Here is a 17,342-nt window from a genome sequence, read left to right on the forward strand (position 1 = left end):
CAAGTCAACACAGTCCACACCATTATGGAGCCACCACCAGCTTGCAAAATGTTCAAATGTGCGCGAAATCTTATGGGACTTAACTGCTAAGGTCATCAGTCCCTAAGCTTACACATTACTTAACCTAAATTATCCTAAGGACAAACACACACACCCATGCCCGATGGAGGACTCGAATCTCCGCCAAGATCAGCCGCACAGTCCATGACTGCAGCGCCTGAGACCGCTCGGCTAATCGCGGCCCCAGCTTGCACAGTGCTTGGTTCACAAAATGTTGTCATGGCTTCTTGGGGTCTGCGCTACACTCGAACGCTACCATCAGCTCTTACCAACTGAAATCGGGGCTCACCAGACCATGCCGCAGTCGTCTAGGGTGCAACGGATATGGTCACGAGTCCAGCAGAGTCACTGAAAAGGCACTAGGCGTCAGTCCTGATGCCGTAGCCCATTAACGCCAAATTTCGTCGCGCTGTCGTAACGGATACATTCGTCCTGAGTCCTACAATGATTCTGTGTCTAATTCACGCAGCGGCCGGCCGAAGTGGCCGTGCGGTTAAAGGCGCTGCAGTCTGGAACCGCAAGACCGCTACGGTCGCAGGTTCGAATCCTGCCTCGGGCATGGATGTTTTTGATGTCCTTAGGTTAGTTAGGTTTAACTAGTTCTAAGTTTTAGGGGACTAATGACCTCAGCAGTTGAGTCTCATAGTGCTCAGAGCCATTTGAACCATCTAATTCATGCAGCGTTGCTTGTGCCTTAGCACTGACAACTCTAAGCTAACGCAGCTGTTCTCGTTCGTGAACTGAAGGCCGTCGTCCACAGCGTTGTCCGTGGTCGTATTCTCGGCGAACTCTTGATATGGGAATTCCGTAATATTGAATCCCCTTACGATTTCCGAAATGAAATGTCCCATGCATCTATCTCCAACTACTATTCCGCGTTCAAAGTCTGTTAATCACCGCCGTGCGGTCATGATGATGTCGCAAATGTTTTCATATGAATCACATTTTTTTTTTCGTATGGCATCATAATCTGGGGTAACTCATCATTGAGTAAAAGAGTGTTCATTGCACAAAAGCGTACAATCAGAGTAATTGCTGGAGCTCATCCAAGATCATCTGCAGACACTTATTTAAAGAGCTAGATATCTTCACTGTAGCCTCGCAATATATACATTCACTTATGAAATTTGTTATTAACAATCCGAACGAATTCAAAAGTAATAGCAGTTTACATGGCAACAACACTAGGAGAAAGGATGATCTTCACTACTCGAGGTTAAATCTAACTTTGGCTCAGAAGGGGGTAAATTATGCTGCCACGAAAGTCTTTGGTCACTTACCTAATAGCATCAAAAGTCTGACAAATAGCCATATAGCATTTAAAAGGAAATTAAGAGAATTTCTTAATGGCAACTCCTTCTACTGATTAGATGAATTTTTGGATATAGTAAGTGGGTAATTTCCACAACCCCCCACAAAAAAATTTAAAATATTAAGTGTCATGTAATATTTTGTGTAATGTAATATCTTGTACAGGCATCTTTTATTAACCTGACACGTTCCACATCATTACGAAATGTCGTGTTCATAATCTATGGAACAAGTACTAATCTAATCTAATCTAAACGTGAGTGCAAAGTATAGCTCTGCCAATGCACTGCCCTTTTACACCTTGTGCACGTGGTACTACCGACACCTTCACATGTCCACATCGCTATCCCATGAATTTTGTCGTTGTATGTAGGTAGGACTTCACAGATAATTGCAAGAAAACCAAAATCCAGAAAATTTATAACAGCTTTCTATACCACGAATACTGTTATCCAAATTCTCTTCGACAGTGAAGGCAAGATTCCACCTATATAACAGAGTGGCATTCATACATTTCCTGCAGTCTGTGTGCCAGTTTCAAATGGCTCTGAGCACTATGCGACTTAACTTCTGAGGTCATCAGTCGCCTAGAACTTAGAACTAATTAAACCTAACTAACCTAAGGACATCACACACATCCATGCCCGAGGCAGGATTCGAACCCGCGACCGTAGCGGTCACGCGGTTCCAGACTGAAGCGCCTTTAACCGCACGGCCACACCGGCCGGCTGTGTGCCAGTTTATACGCAGGTCAATCAGTTAGGGCTATAACGAATAGACTGACAGAGCATGAAAGGAGCTGGAGACAGGAAAAAGAATGATTCCACATTTGCTGAACGTACTCTTTTTAAATGTGATGTGCTCCATAGAGCAAATAAAGGCAGAAACAAATATTTATTGTAATTCTGGTTATCTGTAAACACCAGTCACAGAATCCTGACTTTATCCTTAATGATGAAATACAGTTCCATTATTCAATCTTGTGAAAGTGGCAGTTAAAATTTTTCCAGCCGAAGATAATACGCTTGTTGTAAACAGTATGACTGTTCCTCATTCCCCACAAATCATTGACTCCTTCCTCCCCTCTGCCCCTCACCACCGTTTGGCCGTTTCACCAAATTTAGCAGTTCTTTTGTCCACAGACGCACTAGTCCGTTCCAGTATTCACTTGTGAGCTGTTTTGGGTATTACATTCTTGAGTTTTTAGTCTTTAAGTAAATTTAATATAGGGTTTATTTGTTCGTAGCTTCTTTATGTATTTCACTATGCTTGTGTTTTTCGTACAGATAATAGTCATCAAATGAGAAACAAACAGTCTTGGTTGCAATGTTGTAATTGTTATTTATTGACCAGCAATGACCCCTTTCGCCTGATTCAGGCGTCTTCAGATTGGCCTACACAAAAAACATACAACTGCAAAATGGGGTCCTGCCACTTCTAACAAAATGTATAATTATTGCGTAAACCGATCTGAAGATGCCTGAATAAGGAAAAAAGGCGTCATTAGTAAATAAATAATAATTACAACCCTGGAATCAAGACCGTGGGTTTCTTCGTTGTTGAAATACCTTCCGCGCTATGAGTTGTAAAAAGTTTTAGTCGTCAAATTGTCCCATATCTGTGGGAAAACGATTTTTTGACGGGTGTCACTCTCGCTGACGTTGTGTTGGGTGTATGTTCAATCTTAAGTTGTCCGCAGATGGCCAGAAAGCCGAAAATCAGTTTACAATGAAAACTAAAATAAATATTATTATGGAACATCAGTAATGTGCAATTCAGTTTTTGTCAAACATTTTATATATTTCGTGGTTATTACTTTTAAAATCGTAGGCATCTGTGGCACGTTAAAAGTGTGTGAGAAGACAAGTTATATAGGGCGTACAAGCTGTTGTACACTTTACTGTAACTGTTAGAATATCCCTCCATCAACTTCAGTGTATTTGTGCTCTCTTGGGAGAGCGTGTTGAGGTGGATGCCGACAAGAGGAAGGCCTCAGACACGGCCATCCGATTTGGCTCAAATTTGGCAGGTCGCTTGTGTACAGCCTAAAAAGAAGGACTCTAAGATATTTTGGGTCAACACCCCCGTAATTTTGAGAAAATCGCCCCTAAAGGTTATGACGAGGAATCGACTCAAAATCGAAGGAATCGATAGATAATTGTAAAAAGAGCATTTTTCATCATCAGGTATGAGGCCTGCAAACGCAAACTTTTCCAGAAATCGAGGAAAGAAACTTTTACAACTGTCGCTTCTGTACACACATGGTAAACGTTTTTCGCCGACAGTGCCGTTAGCGTAGTGGCCAAGGTAATTGGCTGGGAATCGAAAACCCGGGTTGGAATCTTGAAGAAATATAGCGGATGTTATTCTTTTCGTTTGTATTTTTCCATATCTCAATTGATAGGGATAGGAGGCTTAATAACGTAAGTAAATCAATAAGGAATGATAATAATAAGGTAGGCAAACTAATTTCCCAAACGCCGTGAGTTAGTAATTAAACTTTTAAGTCTTGTCACATGAAAACAACTCCGAGTAAGAGTGCTGCGAATTCCTCACGATGGATCACAGATAACCAACCGCGCGACGCTTGTTTACAGCGAGGCACGGCACAGAATGCACGCGGGGAGAGTTATGTTGTCCCGGTTGCCTCTTGTCATATCATAGTTGTGCACCTGGAAGAGTGAAGGTGTCCAGCACGAGCCTAATAGAAGTCAATCGGAAAGAATTGTTTCCCGTCATTAGGCTGCCGCGAACCTCGCGGATACATGTAGTGATTTTTCCGTCGTTAATGCGCCGAATGAAATACGTTTTGTTAATGAATACAGTATTCTTCCGTAAGTTGGCTCTGAGCACTATGGGACTCAACTGCTGAGGTCATTAGTCCCCTAGAACTTAGAACTAGTTAAACCTAACTAACCTAAGGACATCACAAACATCCATGCCCGAGGCAGGATTCGAACCTGCGACCGTAGCGGTCTTGCGGTTCCAGACTGCAGCGCCTTTAACCGCACGGCCACTTCGGCCGGCCTTCCGTAAGTAACATATGACGAGTACTGTATGTAGTTTGTAGTAATTAGCTCGTCTGTTTATGCCGCAGTAACTAGTTATTGTTTGTTGTGTCATATCTTTCAGGTGCATAATTTGAATAATGAAGGATGTACACCCTTCGACTAGCGCTGTAATATATAGTTGGGAGCCTGTCAGAGGCGATGGCAAGCGGGAAGTTACCGACGATGTGTTTTGGTTTGTAAAAGTGTTGCAAGACAGATGCATTATCAATGCACTACCGGAAGCAGGCAGTTCTGTTTCTCGGCGTTTGAGAAATTTATTTGCCTACCTTAATATTATCATTCCTTATTGATTTACTTACCTTATTAACCCTCAATTGAGATATGGAAAAATACAAACGAAAAGAAGAACATCCGCTAGGTTTCTTCGAGATTCAAACCCGGGTTCTCCGAATCCCAGACAATTACCTTGGTCGTTGCGCTATTTTTTTATTGTTCTCGTTTTGTTCGATTCATTTGTTCGGGGCGGATGTCCCATGACACCCGTTCAAGTTCAGTGTTGAGCCGTTGACTCAGTTTTTTATTACAGAGGGCACCTAACCCTCTGACCAAACACGCTGAGCTACCGTGCTGGCGACTATCGGTCCTCTCGGCGAAAAGAGTTTACCATGTGGGTACAAAAGCGGCAGTTGTAAAAGTTTCTTACCTGGATTTCTGGAAAAGTATGCGTTTTCGGGCCCCATACCTGATGATGAAAAATGCTCCATTTACAAATATCTATCGATCCCGCCAATTTTGAGTCGATTGCTCGTCATAACCTTAAGGGATGATTTTCTCAAAAATGCGGGGGTATTGACCCAAAATATTTTAGATTCCTTCGTTTTAGGTTGTACACAAGCGACCTGCCAAATTTGAGCCGAATCGGTTGGCCGTGTCTGAGGCCTTCCCCTTGTGAGTGATTATGCAGCGGGGCCCGTGATGCGACCAAGCAGCTCATCTCTAGTATTCATCTATCGTATGTACAACTCAGACTTCATCCAACCCATTAACAAAGATCTAATGACGTACGGTCTGATGACCTTGGTGGCCACTTAACTGAACCACCACGAACAATCCAGCGATTACGGTAAGTGCGGTTGAGATGTTCCCTGACACATCTCGTAAAATGTGGAGGGCCTCCATCATAGTGCAAGTATAAGGGTTGGAACTTAAATAGTGGCAACTATTAATTCACAACCGATACAAAAGAGTTACATGTTTGCACCTGTTACTTTCCTTCAAAGTAGTCACCAGCTTTGTGTAGAATCCGTTGCCAGCTATGTGGAAGGCGTAATATACCGTTAGCAGAGCCAGTTCTGTTGATGCTGCGAATGGAGCGGTCTACTGCCTGTCGAATCTCTGGAACAGTTCTCAAGCGAATGCCACGAAGTGGTTCCTTCATCTTCGGAATCAAATCAAAGTCACAAGGACTTAAGTCCGGGGAGTATGGTGGATGGTACAGTACTTCTCAGTCCCATCGACCGAACAGAGCAGCCACAGCTTGCGGTGCACGCGCCCGCGCATTGTCGTGCAAAATGATGGGTGACTGAGCGAAAGTGTCGCCGCTTCTTTCGCAAAGCTGGTCGCAGGTGATGCTCCAAAAACGAACAGTAACACTGTGCATTGACGGTATGCTGTGGAGGAACGTAATGCGTTATGATAATACCATCACAGTCGTACACTAGAATCAACATAACTTTCATCATACTGGGGCTCTGACGCACTTTCGACTTTCGCGGTGATTTTTAATGCTTTGCAAAAGGAGCGGCGATACTTTCTGCACAACCCACACATCATTTTGTACGACAATACGCGGGCGCGTACAGCGCAAGCTGTGGCTGCTCTGTTCTGTCGGTGGGACTGGAAAGTACTGTACCATCCACCATACTCCACGGACTTAAGTCCTTGTGACTTTGATTTGATTCCGAAGATGAAGGAACCACTTCGTGGCATTCGCTTCAGAACTGTTCCAGAGATTCGACAGGCAGTGGACCGCTCCATTCGCACCACCAAGAGAACAGACTCTGCTAACGGTATACTAAGCCTTCCACATCGCTGGCAACGGGTTCTGCACAACGCCGGTGACTACTCTGAAGGACAGTAACAGGTGCAAACATGTAATTTTTTTTGTATCGGTTGTGAATAAATAGTTGCCGCTATTTAAGTTCCAACCCTGGTATGTTCCAGTCCGCGTGGCCAAAGGTACGTCCTCAAAGTGTTCAACAAGCGAATTTTCCAAAATGCAAGTAATTATGTACCGTGATTCGCTCTTCTAAAATGACTGGACCTCTCAACATGTTACCTATCATGCGGCACCAAACACTGATAGAAAAACGCACACTGACATTGGTTTCCACTGTACAGGGTCGATTTTCCTGCAACCATCAGTGATTATTTAGTGTACTGTTGATTCCATTCGGAGCATACGTGGCTTCATCTGTGAATAGTGTTAATGAAAGCAAATCACTATTGTCACTTAACCAGTGACAAAGCAAGTCCTGTGACACTACTGTCAATATGAAGATTGTGGACACACAATAAATACAGTTTTCTGCCCGTAACGTTGGCCGTTCACGTGTTCGTGGGACAGTGATGTGTGCAGAATGACGCCGTTTGCTGTTTGTAGGAATGCGCTGCGCCATTTAAACGTTGCTATTCCTGCACACACTGTCGAACTACACGTTCAGAAGAAATATGGGAACTTGGAAGAATACATACCCGTTCCACGCAATGTGCTGAAAACTATGGTAAACAAGCTGCTATCAGGAATTCGACGTGTCGAAAAAAGCCGACGGTATTCTTCGACCGCTAGGAGCACCACCATCGCAGAAGCCGTTAACATACACCTTATCTGCAGATTCTTCATTAGTGTAGGTGTGTGATCTTTTGCCAGGGCGTTTACAGTCACAGTTAACCGATGCTTTTCTCTCAGTCCCTCGCACTACTTCACTCACAACACACAGTGGACAGTTGCGCGTTCAGTGGGATGATTTAATGGCAAAAAGACACCCCAAGCTGAGAGGCTGAAAGCAACAAGCTATGTTGGGCTAGACTAAAGCACCAAAGAGGTTAAGTAGGCAAGATAGATACGTGCGCACCACTAGCCCAAAAGCAAATGTACATTAAATTTGTTCTATCTCGGGATATGACATGTGTCCATAGGAAGTTTTTTGCTTCATATGAGCTTTCTTATCATGTCCCTGAATACTGATCAATCCTCTGGAACATCCTGTATTTGTGGGTGGGAGACAGTAACAACTGTAACACTTCCTCCCGAGAACGGAACCCTGGATCCCCATCTAAGAGAAAAGTACTTGTTATAAACTGCCCCTGCATTTTTTATTTATTTATTTATTTATTTTTCTGGACATAGCGCTCACGGAAATAAATGAAGCAACTGCATGGACGAAATAAACAAGTCGTGCAACTTCTCGGATACAGGCGGTTTTCAGATACGAATTTCGTTCAAAGAAGGTTCACTAGAAAACTTTGCTCTCTCCTAAGGATGACAAAATAGCACCTGAATTCTCATTGTGCTACTTCATAAGAGAAAAAAACGAGATTCACGTTTCAGTTTTCCTAAGAAAGAGAGTATTATTCCAGGAATAAGTCCACAAAGGTGTTCCCTCAACTTGGAGCCTATTTCGCCGTTCCAAGTGATTTCTCCCCTGTGACAGGGACTTCAGCGTAATGGAAAAGATGATGGTGGCATCTAGAATCAGAGTGCTATCCTAATGAAAGTATACGTAATTGCGGCTGGCACTGTATGTACCTCTAATTTTAGATTTAAGAAAACGCAAAACGAAGATCTCAAGAACACAGGCTGTATTGAGATACATTTCAAATGTTCTAAAAAAGAAATGAAATGCTATGCTTAAAACACTGCAGCAATTATCCAAGAGATGTACAAGTACTCTTTCGTTGAGTCCACAATTCTTCGGTCATGTGAAAGACATAATGTCAAAGACCTATTAAACATGGCTAAATTCCTGAAGTCATAGTACAAAAAATTTCATGAAAATGTGGATTGTGGTAGTTCACTCGTAACATTCAGAAAGATGCGACTTTTTGTTGAAGTATACCTTACTAAACTGTTACGTGTTGTTATTGAGTTGAGAACAGAATCATCAGAATTCATATGGTAAGATGCATTGGCTGAATGAAGTTGTAGTAAAAAACCTGTGTGCCAGTAGGCAGTTCAGTGGTCAATGAAAGAAATCCGTGCTGTAGAATAAGGTTTCTCAGTGATACAAAAAACTAAGAAACTCTTACCTAAAACATTCTTGGAATTCATCCACAAAAATAAGAAACAACCTGCGGTGCAATTGCTTTGTCGTTATATTTTGGAACTTGAAATTTGTCACAGAGTTATCCTTGCACATCCTACATCAATGATTTCTTCAGTACACATGTGACATTATTAGTTGCTATATAAAGATTATGAAATCATTGATTCAACTTGATATCCGCTATTGCTACTAAATATTTAATGAACTGTGAATCTGTCTGTTCAGTGTATCACATATATGCCTACATCACCATATGCGTTTCGTATTAATGAAAACCTAAACATCACCATTTGCTGTAAATCATGATCCACCTTTCTTTGTTTCTTACACCGGCACATATCGCGTATATACACTCCTGGAAATGGAAAAAAGAACACATTGACACCGGTGTGTCAGACCCACCATACTTGCTCCGGACACTGCGAGAGGGCTGTACAAGCAATGATCACACGCACGGCACAGCGGACACACCAGGAACCGCGGTGTTGGCCTTCGAATGGCGCTAGCTGCGCAGCATTTGTGCATCGCCGCCGTCAGTGTCAGCCAGTTTGCCGTGGCATACGGAGCTCCATCGCAGTCTTTAACACTGGTAGTATGCCGCGACAGCGTGGACGTGACCCGTATGTGCAGTTGACGGACTTCGAGAGAGGGCGTATAGTGGGCATGCGGGAGGCCGGGTGGACGTACCGCCGAATTGCTCAACACATGGGCGTGAGGTCTCCACAGTACATCGATGTTGTCGCCAGTGGTCGGCGGAAGGTGCACGTGCCCGTCGACCTGGGACCGGACCGCAGCGACGCACGGATGCACGCCAAGACCGTAGGATCCTACGCAGTGCCGTAGGGGACCGCACCGCCACTTCCCAGCAAATTAGGGACACTGTTGCTCCTGGGGTACCGGCGAGGACCATTCGCAACCGTCTCCATGAAGCTGGGCTACGGTCCCGCACACCGTTAGGCCGTCTTCCGCTCACGCCCCAACATCGTGCAGCCCGCCTCCAGTGGTGTCGCGACAGGCGTGAATGGGGGGACGAATGGAGACGTGTCGTCTTCAGCGACGAGAGTCGCTTCTGCCTTGGTGCCAATGACGGTCGTATGCGTGTTTGGCGCCGTGCAGGTGAGCGCCACAATCAGGACTGCATACGACCGAGGCACACAGGGCCAACACCCGGCATCATGGTGTGGGGAGCGTTCTCCTACACTGGCCGTACACCACTGGTGATCGTCGAGGGGACACTGAATAGTGCACGGTACATCCAAACCGTCATCGAACCCGTCGTTCTACCATTCCTAGACCGGCAAGGGAACTTGCTGTTCCAACAGGACAATGCACGTCCGCATGTATCCTGTGCCACCCAACGTGCTCTAGAAGGTGTAAGTCAACTACCCTGGCCAGCAAGATCTCCGGATCTGTCCCCCATTGAGCATGTTTGGGACTGGATGAAGCGTCGTCTCACGCGGTCTGCACGTCCAGCACGAACGCTGGTCCAACTGAGGCGCCAGGTGGAAATGGCATGGCAAGCCGTTCCACAGGACTACATCCAGCATCTCTACGATCGTCTCCATGGGAGAATAGCAGCCTGCATTGCTGCGAAAGGTGGATATACACTGTACTAGTGCCGACATTGTGCATGCTCTGTTGCCTGTGTCTATGTGCCTGTGGTTCTGTCAGTGTGATCATGTGATGTATCTGACCCCAGGAATGTGTCAATAAAGTTTCCCCTTCCTGGGACAATGAATTCACGGTGTTCTTATTTCAATTTCCAGGAGTGTATAATCTCAATGCTACTTACCTGCCGGAGTGACAGTATGTGTTAGCGCTACTATCAAACCTGTTTCGTCTGCAGCCTGATGAAAATAAATCCAGCTCTATTGTCACTTGTGTTTAGTTTACTTCTATTGTTGTTACTCCCCCCTGTAAAATAAATCTCTGTCTCGTCATATTACCGTCTGAGTACACCGCAACAAATATCGGTTTATCTTCTTTCAGGGACTACTTTGGTCTCCATTAATGTTCCAGTGGAATCAAGTGAAGGAAACTATTAGTCATATTATTGACGGTGAGTACCGTACTTTTCCAAACTGACTGCAGATCAATTTCAGTAATTATTACAAAAGCCTGAATTAAGCTACCTGAAAGGGACGACGGCCCCTGTCCTCTAAATACGATAGAACTACTACACAGCTTCCACAGGTGTGAATGAAGCAAAAAGAAGTGTGACAGGCGTTCAGGGAAATCTGATGGCAGTGGCATGCGTTTGTGGAAGCTTTTCATGCTTTAAAATTCTTAAATCTTCGTCGTCGGCAACTTGGCATATTCATTTATCAATAATGAAATGTCAAGTGTGTAATATTATTGGGATTTCCGTCGTATGAAAGCTGTGAGTACCCTTGGAAAGGCATTCATTTACCTGTATGTTAAATGATCAACTTATGAGATGAGACCTATTCTTTGCAAGACATTTGTTTTATATAATTTACGTAAATGTAAAGATGCGCATCTAGCGCGGACACTAATACATCGATTTCACAGTCGAAGAAACATTTTAACAGAAGCTGAACTAAATAAAAGATGACAATAAAATCTTTTGTAGATCTTCAGATTTTATCGTACTTCTGCTTGTAATGTGAAAGCGTAAAGAAGGTCGTCTTAAGCCATAAAAGTGAGCGGTCTTGCCAGCGTGCAGACAACATTATTAATTAATAAAATTCGAGTAATTTATGTTCGATACTGTAAACCGGCAAGTTATTGTTATGAATGTGTTGAACGGTGCAAGAATTGTCTTGAAGGAAGGAGAAAAGTAATGACTGTAATTTGTGACAAAAACGTGAACCAAGGAGCTAGCACAGGACAGGCTGAAATCTGATCGCACCATACAGTTAGAAAAGTACTTATGTAAGTAATATTGTTTATAAATAAGCCCTAATTTGCTTGTGAGAATTGTTTGAATATATTTAGTGTTTACCAGATTTCTTATTCTATTCTTTTCCTTTATATATTTTTTACCTCCATGTCATATTATTTTTGTAAATATCAAACAGCCTTTACTACAGTAGAGAATACTGCGGCATCCTGGTCGTAAACAGAAGGCCGCTCCTTGTCTTCTATACAACTCATAGCTGCCCCATTTCTTAATGATTTCACTTGCAAATGCAATTTTTTTGTTGTTCATTGTTAAAGGTCCCTTAGGTAATATAAATTTCATACTGATTACGTAAAGAAATCCGGGTTGTTCTTTTCCAAATAATAGAAGTCTTTGCGTAATCAAAAACTAGCCTCCTTCTGACGAGGATCAGGAGTCGACCAGAAGACGGACGTCTTCGACCGCTTTCGTGTTTCCTGTGGCAAAGCTGTGCCAAACTGGGAACACGACATTCTAGTATGAAAAACAGATTTAAATTAAAAGAATTGAAATATATTTAACTTATTTGTTTTTTTCTTTTATCATACTAGAAGTAGTAAAGCTGGGTAAGGCACTGCTGGAACAGCACATTTTCATTGTCGCCTTTAATACAATGCGGTTGCAGAAGGTGTCATATTCTGCGAGAGTACGATGAGTGAACAGCTGTTCACCGCTTCTCTCCCGGCACTTCCTCCGTCACTTGTCTGTGTCGTTCATGCTCTCTCCGCAAGGGCGCACAACGGTCGCAATATGGCTCCACAAAGTTAGTAAACATTGACGTTTCGCGTAATTATCGGTAATTTATTTAGTACATCTTGTTTTAGCTTGAATTTGTTCTTCTTGGTTCTTCCGTTAATGAATTAGTATCTTTGTGATTGACTGTCATAATTTTCAGACAGTAATATTTGTGCGTTTTACGAAAGCTACTACTTTGCATTCGTTGTTGACATCCGAAAATTCGCCTTTAGTTAAACTGTAGCTTATTCCTGAGTCTACCAAATTTCATCAGATGAACTAAGTGTTTTTGCAGAAAAATATATCATGGAACTGTGCAGCAATTACGAAAACTGTAACACATGTTTATCACAGAACACAACGATTGATGCTAGTAATACTCAAGTCGTACAACATTTTGACGGAAGTGGCAGCAGTCTTACGTCTAACTTCGATTACGAGAGAATCTACAGACCAAATGGATCCCTCGCAAGAACATTATACCTGAAATATCTACAGGACGAGAAGCTGCAAAGAATGGACAAGAGACAGGTAAGTAAATTTTTTATTTTTGCTTGGATTATGTTCAGCTGCTGGCATATGTTCAGTAAACTTGATAGTATTATTGGAAAGAATCGTGCCCTTACCAATCTGTTGTAGCAGAATAGTGGAGTATTTATTGCTGAATATAAACATGGCATTAAACTGTTTAATTTATACTGCGTTCGTTGAATGCAAGTGTCTGGTAGTGAATGTTATTCTCTAGACGAAATTCCATACCTTAGAGTGTCACTGAATGGTGAGAGTGCCATTTAAAAGCGTTTCCATTGCTTCTGTTGATTATGAGTTCAAAAATTGTATCCCACAGTGGCAATAAAGTTTTTTTTCAGTACTGGCTTATGTATGTCACTTCTTTTCATTACACACTTAGAAAGCCGTCTCGTTTGTGTATCCACACACTCGTGATGAAAATTCGATGGAGTTCGAGTAATAGGCCTTCTATCATGTCTTAAGTAGTACTGATAGTTCATTGTTTACGTATGTCAGGGAATTTTTGTTTTTAAAACCAAGTAGCAGATTTCATTGTATTATCCGGAAACTTAGACAAGATTGTGTAAACTATATTTCTTGGGAGAAAATTATTTAGCTAACAAAAAGTTAAAGTGGATGTTAGTATGTACTGAGAGTAGATTTTGAATAAGACTGAAACTTCAGAGGTGAGTGAATACAAGTAACAACAAGAGTGCACTTAGTGTGGGCATGAATAGTTTTTGTGTTCTCTTGCTTGGAAAAGTAAGTAAGAAATATCACTGAAAGACTGTAGTTTCAGTTTCTGTAGAACATTACTTATATGGATGCGGGTACTCCATACCACATGCAGTGCACTGAAAACTGCTTGTACTCATACTAATCTTATTCTTTGTGGTTCTACTTCTAGAACATGGAAACAGTTGCCTCGTAACTAGTTTTTTGATGTGACTATCTTTTAAAGAAAAAAAATACAGTTATGTGATACACTGTAGAATCCATATTATTGACGTATTCCTACCCTTAGCTATTTCACAGTGTAAAGGATTTTCTTTTTTAATTTGTGAGCTGAGATGTATTACTTTCATGGTTTAAAGTGAAATGTGTTTCAAAGTTCATATTATGTATTTGTTTAGGTGATTAACATGATCAGATATAAGGAATGCGTATCTGAATGTGAAGGCTGGCATAGTAAAAAAGTGAAAAGTATTCAAGCAATTTTTGGTTTTTGTTTTAGAGGAAAACTATGTTCCCACAAAATAATGTATTAAATTTTCATTGTTGGCTTCCATAGTTTACTATGTTTACCTGTATCACATTGTTGCAACCAATGTAAAATTCTGTACTGTCTGATGTTGTTGTTAAGGTTGTATGATTCACTAGGTGTCTTGTCCTAATTCCTCAGGTGCTCCTACCCTAGCTTTTCTCGACAGTTAGTGTATGCTATGTTTTTATTTTGGAAGGTGTGACATATTTCTCTCTGCTTCCTTAAAAATAAATTTCAGTTACTAATGAGGCAACTGAAATACATACGTAACCTCAGATAATCATTGGACAATAATGTTCCAGTAAAGAAAGCATTTATGTTCACAGCTCATATTGTCTTAAAACATTGATAGGCCTACTTGTCTCTTTTTTTTATTTTGTTCACCTATATACTTCTTAATTATCGTGCCACCAACTGTGCTGTTATGTTGCTGTATATGAATATGTTTCTTTCCCAACAGTGACACATGCTTGCATATACAAAGAACAGTGAGACTAGTACACAGTCAGAGCCAAATAATATGTAGCTTTCCATCATGTCAGTGTCATTAACAACATGTTCAAATAAGGTATTTTTAGCCTTGACACTGGTGCACTATGTTGTGTATAAAAAATGTTGTATGAAACAGTAGTAGGTCCATAAAAATTGATGTCACACTTAGGTTTTTGAAAACTCCTTATACTTATGTGCTATGGTATGCAACTGGACAGTGTTAATGTTTTCCATTTCGATGGTAATGATCAAACAATATTTACTTACCTGTTGAAGTTAGTGAAAATCTACATAGTAGAGTGATGTTTATTTGGAGTTCAGATTACAAGTAATGTACATGGTGTTAAGAAATGAAAAATTTTATTATTACACTGTTTCTAAGTCAAGCTCAGTCATCAACTACACCTGCAGTAGAATCTTTTTGAAAAATACATCGATAAATTAATTTAGATGTTGTTCAAGTCTGCAGTCCAAAAACTGGTTAAGTCTCTTAATTTCTTCAGCATAACTGCTGTAACCTATATCCTTTTTGAACCTGTTTATGCCAAGCTATCATCTCCCTCTACAGTTCCACTGTCATCACATTCTCATATTAAAATATTAACTGTCCCTTTCTTTTAGTAATGTTGTGCCATAAATTTCTTTTCTGATACTTACCAATTCCTCTATCCGTATATGGCCAAATCATTAGGCACCATGATTGCATAAGATTATTAATAAACGATTTGTGTGGACTGTCACCAGTATAATTTATATTAAAACATTTTTTATCATTTCAATTATCATCTGTAATGTCCCATACGATTGTACACTGTTATCTTACACAGACCAATTTTCAGATAAGTTTTGCTGTAACATGGAGAAAAATTATTTAATCCGTGCGTGGTAGCTGTAACAAACAGCACTAAAAAGAAAATCAGTAAATTATACAGTTTGTGCTGTTCCTGTTGTATTCTGTATCATAAAGAACAACATGAACTTCCCTTCTAATGGTCATGGACGTAGACATGAGTGAAACAGCTGTCAGAATAGCCCCTCAGAAAATGATCCACACCCAGTAACTGAACATATGTAAAAGTGAATAAGTGCACTATATCTTTGATACATACCAAGTGATTGGCAGTTACGTAATGCAATTGGAAAAAGGTAAAGTCTGTTATGTAACCCCAGGACTGTACTATTGGCCCAACTGCGGGTAGAATGCAGCCCTTCTATTGCCTGCAGAACTAGGTGGTGGATCTTCTGGAAAGATCCCCAGTACTCATTTTGACAGCTGTCCCGGAGGGAATGGCATGAGGAAAAATACTTGCCCTTACCCTGGTTTCAAACTGGGACCTCCTGGGCTGGACTCTGGAGTCAGTAGAGCACTCTACTGACTAGGCTACCATGGGTCCACATAATGCAGTAGTTATGAATAAATTTTTATAAGTTTAAATTTTTACTGACAATAGCTCTTGTTCATTGTTTATATAAACGAGCTGGAGGCATAGTTACAGAAACCAGTACCTGTATGTTAGAAGTATTGACTCTGGCTGTTGAGACACTTGTCCCACTGTGACACAAGGTGGTGAATGGCTATCTCATAAAATTACTGGAGCTGCGATGTTAACCAGTTCCACATGTACAGCTGGACATCGTCGTCCGAGGTGAATCGTTAGCCCCTTGGAGCCTTTTTGAGGGTACCAAAAATGGCGTAATCACAGGCAGAGAGGTCTGGATTGTATGGAGGGTGGCTGAGAACCTGTCATTTGAATTTCTGCAGGAGTGTTGCAGCTGTGTTGGCTGTATGAGGCTTTGCATTGTTTTGGAGCAGAATGACCCCACAGGTGAGATTGCCTGGTCATTTTGATTTGATCGCTTTTCTAAGGGTGGTCAAGGTTTGTGGGTAATGCTGGGCATTCACTGTTGTCCCGTGCTGCAGAAAGTGAATCAGAAGGGGGCCATCTTGGTCAAAGAAGAATGTCAGCACAACCTGCGACTGGCAGTGTTGGACAATTGATGCATGCTGCTGCTAGCTCTGTATAGTCACATGACGTGCACACGTGCCCTCTAGCAATGGGGTGTGAACTTCCACGCTCTGGACAGAACCACATATGCCTCGATATTACCCTCCTGTCACTGCTTTGCTCATTCCAGACTCCAGCTCGTTTCTTTTTCTTTTCTTTTTCTCTTTTTTTTTTTTTTTTTTTTTTTTTTTTAATGCCCCTTGTATTACTACTAAATTCAAGCATGGAAAAGATAATTTGCCCAAAAATAAATAATTTAAACAGTTGCTGTAGAAATGCTGCCCTTGAACCAAAGTAATTATGATTTCACAGAAAAATAAAGTTTATAATATACTGCTCAGCAGGGAAGGAGTAGTTACTGTAGTTAATATGAAGAGTGAAATTAGGATGAATGTTGCAGTTCACTACCACAGTTCTAGTGATTAAATAATTTTATACATACTGTGCATCCCTCTCTGGCATTCAGAATGTCATGTTATGCTCTTGTGGAATGACCTGTAGCATGATACCATTAGACATCAGGGAGTTGCTGAAAATCCCTCAATATTAAAAAAAGCGAAAAAAAGATAAAGAATCCCACATTAATCACACCTCCCGCAATTTATCAGAACATTTGGACCCAGGCCGTAAATTCTGCATAACTCTAATATCTGTATCAGTATCGTATACAGAGAGCTGATAGTGGTGTTTGTAATGTTACACAAATGCTTTGTTTGAAGTAAAAAG

General features: G+C 41.5%; 1 protein-coding gene across 1 annotated transcript in view; it reads left to right on the top strand.

Moving 5' to 3' along the window:
- The first annotated feature begins 12,361 nt into the window (after window positions 1-12,361).
- Window positions 12,362-17,342, top strand: part of LOC124789893 (protein-L-histidine N-pros-methyltransferase-like) — a 296,829-nt gene continuing 291,848 nt past the window's right edge. Inside the window, exon 1 of the mRNA XM_047257413.1 lies at window positions 12,362-12,875. Within this exon, the coding sequence (XP_047113369.1) occupies window positions 12,651-12,875 (225 nt within the window). The 5' untranslated portion in view covers window positions 12,362-12,650. The remainder of the gene's footprint in view (window positions 12,876-17,342) is intronic.

This window comes from Schistocerca piceifrons, chromosome 3 (genome assembly GCF_021461385.2).
Source record: "Schistocerca piceifrons isolate TAMUIC-IGC-003096 chromosome 3, iqSchPice1.1, whole genome shotgun sequence".
In the NCBI taxonomy this organism is placed as follows: domain Eukaryota; kingdom Metazoa; phylum Arthropoda; class Insecta; order Orthoptera; family Acrididae; genus Schistocerca; species Schistocerca piceifrons.